This window comes from Oncorhynchus mykiss, chromosome 25, assembly GCF_057628025.1.
Source record: "Oncorhynchus mykiss isolate SJ-2025 chromosome 25, ASM5762802v1, whole genome shotgun sequence".
NCBI classification, from domain to species: domain Eukaryota; kingdom Metazoa; phylum Chordata; class Actinopteri; order Salmoniformes; family Salmonidae; genus Oncorhynchus; species Oncorhynchus mykiss.
This window is the reverse complement of record NC_143046.1, coordinates 61,347,258-61,352,869: the sequence shown is the minus strand read 5'-3', so window position 1 is coordinate 61,352,869 and position 5,612 is coordinate 61,347,258. Positions and strand designations below refer to the sequence as shown.

The 5,612-nt window shown below is 41.1% G+C and overlaps 1 protein-coding gene across 1 annotated transcript; it reads right to left on the bottom strand.

Moving 5' to 3' along the window:
• Positions 1-2,127: 2,127 nt before the first annotated feature.
• Positions 2,128-4,842, bottom strand: foxa2 (forkhead box A2). Its single transcript, XM_021584615.3, has 2 exons — positions 4,504-4,842; positions 2,128-3,747 (listed from the first exon to the last, which is right to left on the bottom strand). Exons 1-2 carry the CDS (start codon positions 4,573-4,575, stop codon positions 2,566-2,568), a joined length of 1,254 nt encoding a protein of 417 aa, XP_021440290.1. The 5' UTR covers positions 4,576-4,842; the 3' UTR covers positions 2,128-2,565.
• Between the last annotated feature and the right edge of the window lie 770 nt (positions 4,843-5,612).

Below are 5,612 nucleotides of genomic sequence, written 5' to 3'. Positions count from 1 at the left end.
TTTGTTTATTCGCAGATCACGGGTGTTTAAAGTACGATTTGTGAGAGGGACTGGAGAATAAACGCATGCACCCTTTACGTGTTCAGAAGGTGAAGCAGTGTCCTATCTGGCAAAGGGACAAACTCCCTGCCCTTGGATTTCTAAGTACACCGGCAGGGGCTTGGTATCCCCCGGTCCGTGGAGGAGAATAATTGGTGTCTTGCCGTTTTGGGAATGTAAGGATTTTGAACAATTTCGACTATAACTATATCTTATCTTTAGGCTCATTGAGAAGGCATCTCTCAGTAGTTTAAAAGTACCCCTAGACAATGGCTTAGTGATACAGAACAAAGCAGGCGGAGCATCACATTCAGTAGACTGTTCTCAATCAGCCCCCTTCCTCACAACTTTTCTCTGACCCCACGGGACACTTTTATGTGATAATTAAACACATTTCATCCGAAGATCTCAACATGAGTGTGTCTTCCATCAGGGGGGACTCACTGGGTGTGTGTGTTTGGGGGGGATACGTTTCATAATGCATTTTAAGGTTGTAACATGACTAAAGACATGACTAAAGCAAAAGCCGTGTGCCGAGGTAATTACTTGTATAGGCCTAGTAATTATTAATATAATAACGGTATAGAGCCCTTATAGCATGAAGAACATTTTAACATTGCTTGTTGTTGTTTCTGCTATCTGACATTGAGCCGCCCCTAACTGTTGTTGATATCACGTTTGAAAAGATCGTTAGCATAATATTATAATAGAAAACACATGCCTGTGTTGAGCTGAGCTGGATATTGTTGTTTGGTGCATGTCCTCATTTCTATAGCATAGCTTGACTGCTTGTGACCATTTCCAACGCCTATCCTTGTCTCTGCCCTCCATCCACCCCTATTTCACCACTGTCACTTGGAATCAAAGTTTGTAACATATCCTACAGCTAGTTAATATACGTTATGTTGTTTGCTAAATATCTAGGAGCCATGTGGATAAATAGGTCCATTTTTCTGGTTTATTTCGCGTAGGAATTGTGTGAATATGAATTATATCATAATTTGCTTAATGAACATGTGGATGGGATCATTCATTCTGTTTGACCTGACGAAGATCGTTGTCAGTGATTGGGAGCATATTCAGTGAGTGGGCCTTCCTGTTATTTTTCAAGTAGGCTATACTTAGTATTTATATGAATTCCATTAACATTTTAAATATTACAATATGATAGATGGAATTAAGTGAAACATCTTTGGCCAAAGTGAGAACAGTCCACTTGTTACCCATGGGAGGCACAAAGAAACACTTCTAAGATAGTTGTACGACTTTTTTTTATCTCAGGGGAAATGAAGGTGCAGATTGATAACTGCAATCCAAAATTTGAAAGAAATCGTAAATGTTCGTTATTGCTCTTTATGTTTTCGGAAATGGTTTGGTCATTGAGAGGATCAAAACTTATTTTCCCTCCGTCCTCACTACACAACTAGATGATCAGTATCGTTATGAGCACACAGCTCACCAAATAAAATGCGCCTTTTCGTGGTGTTTAAAGATGTAACTCCTCCTAAATATTATTTTATTGGACACAACGGAACACTTTTATAAGAGTGAAGACCTGAACAAAAATATTGTCATCTTAAAATATTAGGCATATCTGAAGCTGCCACTGCTGCATATTACTAGGTCTACTACTACTACTACTACTACTACTACTACTACTACTACTACTACTACCACTACCACTACTACTACTTCTACTACTACTACTACTACTTCTACAACTAATAATAATAATAATAATAGTAATACCAATGCTACTAATACTACTAATGCTAATAATAATAATACTAATAGTACTACTACAACTACTACTACTAATAATACTAATAATACCAATGCTACTAATACTACTAATACTAATAATACGAATAGTACTACTACTTCTACTACTACAACTACTACTACTACTAATAATAATACTACTAATGCTACTAATACTACTAATACTACTAATAATAATAATACCAATGCTACTAATACTACTAATACTACTACTACTACTACTAATAATAATAGGCCTATTATTTTATTGATGCGTAATAGGCCTAGACCAACTGTGTAAATAACAAAATTGTGTTCAGAAAAAAATCCAAATAACACTTTAATATAGATTCTGTTCTTGTCGTCAACTACAAGAACACACATTTACAAGCCATAAATAAGAATTACACAAATGATTGAAGAACTTCAGTCTCCCACGATGCATTTAAATTCATTTAAGAATCCCGGTAGGTCGGGCCTATACAGATGCATTTAAATTCATATAAGAATCCCGGTAGGTCGGGCCTATACAGATGCATTTTACACAAGGCTTATTGTCTTTTGGTCCATTCTTAACGCCGCATTTTGAACAGATTTTGTCACATTATTATTAACATCCCTTTACAAAATAATTACTAAACCAACTTGACAACTAAACCAGTGGGAAACGTCAAAAATATATGGAATAGTCCTACATGCACAAACTATCATTTTACAAATGTACAAATTGCTGGAAAGAGTCCGTTTTCTGTTTGGGGACTGAGTTTATGAGGAGTTCATAATAGGCCTGGAGTAGACGCCTTGATAGTAAGATGCGTCAGCGGGTATTGACGAGGAATCTAAACCCACTTTTCCCATCGAACCCATGGATAGCGCCCCGGCCATGGGGGAACCGTAGCCGGAATAGTGCATCACCTGCTCGTAAGTCTTTAGGTCCATTTTGTGATGCTGTTGCTCCGAAGACATGAGGTTGTTGATGGAGAAGGGGTGGTTGAACGAGTAGTGATGCTCGGGTTTCAGGTGCGCTTCGTGTGCGAGGACCGAGTGATGCTGGGACATGAGGTGCCCATGCACCTGGGAGTGGGACACCGGTGAGGCGGCGTGCTCCGGACTCAGAGCCTGGATCGACTTCATGTCTGACAGAGACCTTTTGTGATCGTTGGGGGAGGAGTTGGAATGGGGGGACTCGTTGCCGTTGCAACTCTCCGAGCTGCTGTTCGAGCCCCCCTCGGATGTCTTCCTTCCTGACTCCTTGCACATCTTCTTTTGGCCGTCACACTTAAACCGCTTCTGCCTCCTCAGATAGCAGCCGTTCTCGAACATGTTCCCCGAATCCGGGTGGAGGGTCCAAAACGAGCCCTTACCGGGCTTATCCGGAGATCTAGGCACTTTGAGGAAACAATCATTGAACGATAGAGAATGGCGAATTGAGTTCTGCCAGCGTTGCTGGTTCTGTCGGTAAAACGGGAAAAGATCCATGATCCACTGATAGACCTCGGCCAGCGTCAGCATCTTGCTGGGGGACTGTTGGATAGCCATAGTGATGAGAGAAATGTAAGAGTACGGGGGCTTGGCGTGAGTGTAGCTCCTCCGGTATGTCTTCGGGTCCCTAGATCTGTTGATGCTGGACTGTCCATACATGGGGCTCATGGCGTTCATGTTGGCGTAGGACGTAAGGGAGTTCATGGACGGAGGCTGCGCGGTCATGGGGCTCATGCTGGGGCTGAGCGTGGCGCTCATGGCTGTCATGCCAGCGCCCATGCCGTTCATGGCTCCGGTGCCCGGTGACATTCCGGTCATGGAGGGACTCATGGCCGTGTTGACATAGGACATGTTCATGGGGTTGGCTGTCATGTTGGCCGTGGTGCTCATGCCCGACATGCTCATGTAGGTGTTCATTGAGTTCATGCCCAGGCCTGTGTTCATGTTGCCAACCGAGGTGTAACACTGGAAAGCAAGACAGAAAACAAGTATTGTTAGCCTGTTTGAGATGTTCGGGAAGGGTTGATAGTGTTCATGTGTAGTGAACCTAATAAAGCTATGATAATAACATAATATCAAATATATCAGCAAAAATTATAACAACCAGCAAAACTATGATAATCAGTATTATTATAATGGTAAACATAAATTATCGAAATTGATGTCAAAGCAAGCAATCCCGGCGCAGTTCTTTCTTCTGAAATCCAATGCTAAATTTGGTAAAGCAAATTGCTTGACAGAAATATAATTTCACTCGATGATGTGACCAATAGTTTAAATGTCTAGCCTACATCAAGGAAGTAAAAACGAAGAATTGTCACCATATCTTACGTCAGGTAATCAGCTTAAATACAAAGAGAAAATTGATTAAATTGTTCTAGTGTGTGGACAATATTATAGAACATGCAACACAAATATTTGAATTCATCGTTCACCAATCAAAACGGTTAAACAAATGTTTGCTCATTGGGTAAAATGACACAACTATGTATGATTTTGTAAAGATAAATGTAGACATATGGAATTACAATCTGAGTAAAAAGTTTTCCCTACATGTCAAGCACAACTTCGTTAGGATAGTGTCGTGCGTAGAGATGGGGCAGGATTTGGAGGCGCCTCAAGTCAATATTTGATCACAAAGTTAATATTATCTCTGGGCTAATATTGAGTTGTATAAAATGGGATCGGCTGCAGACGAAAAACAATATTTAAGGTACCCACCTCGGGCTCTCCGTAGTAGGTGCTCCAGTCTGTGTGTTCGTGTCCTTCCATTTTAACTGCTCCAAGCATCATGGAAGTTCCGAATAGTTGTCAAACCGTTTCTTCGCAGAAGAAATGGCAAAACGCGCTCTAACAAACGGTGATTTGGGACCACGGGGTATTCGGGTCGTTGGTAGGTCCTTAGTCAAGGACTGGCGCATGTGTGTCTTTCAGCCAGCCGTGCCCACGGGCGCTGAAAAGCGTCTGATGATGACCGGAGTTCAAATGACGTTCCGAGCTGGCTGTAAACGCTATGATATAGCTCTGTGCGCCAGGCGAGCCTCCAATCCCTACTTCTTCACTTGCCCTATTTGAATAATCTCCTCACACCTAGGCGTGAGACTCCTCGACTTGCCCCCCTATTGTACACCTGCGCTGAATAAAAATAACAGTCTCATATAAAAATATTCATTATAATCTTATTGAATTTCAGAAGGTGGGGGGTGTGTGTGTGTGTGGGGGGGGGGGGGGGGGGGGTTAATTGCTGTTTTGGCGCTGCTTTTTTATCATGCGTTATTTCTCTTGTGATGTTCTTTTCAGACGTTGCTTGAAAAAGGAATTTAAATGCATCTTAATTGTTTTTCTTCCCTACCACCAAGGACCTAGATTTAGTTGAGTATTTGACGAGGTAATGTACTATTTCATTAGTCTACTCGATCTTATCGAAGTCTACTCCATCTTAAGCCACCCAATTTCATATAGTTTTGGTAAAGTGATAGAGAAATTATTTAGTTTAAGTTTGATCCATTAGTCTGAATCATTCGTAGCCTAAGCAATTCAGGTTTCACAACCAGTTTTACGGTAAAAACGTATATTATTGTCCCCTTAAGAATAATATTGATATTTTCAACCTCAATTGCAAGCAATAACAACATATGGCCCTAATATGTAGCCTATATCAAAACATATTGCCACGTTTTTGCATTTTACAATTTCAAGGTAATATTCACTTGGTAGCTTCTATTGCTATTGAATGTGTGGACTAAAATAGGAAAGAGAACGTCTCGTCCGTGAACGCGCGTGTGTGTCAAGGTGTGGACTATTGATTTCCCAGGACACAAGCGCTAGAT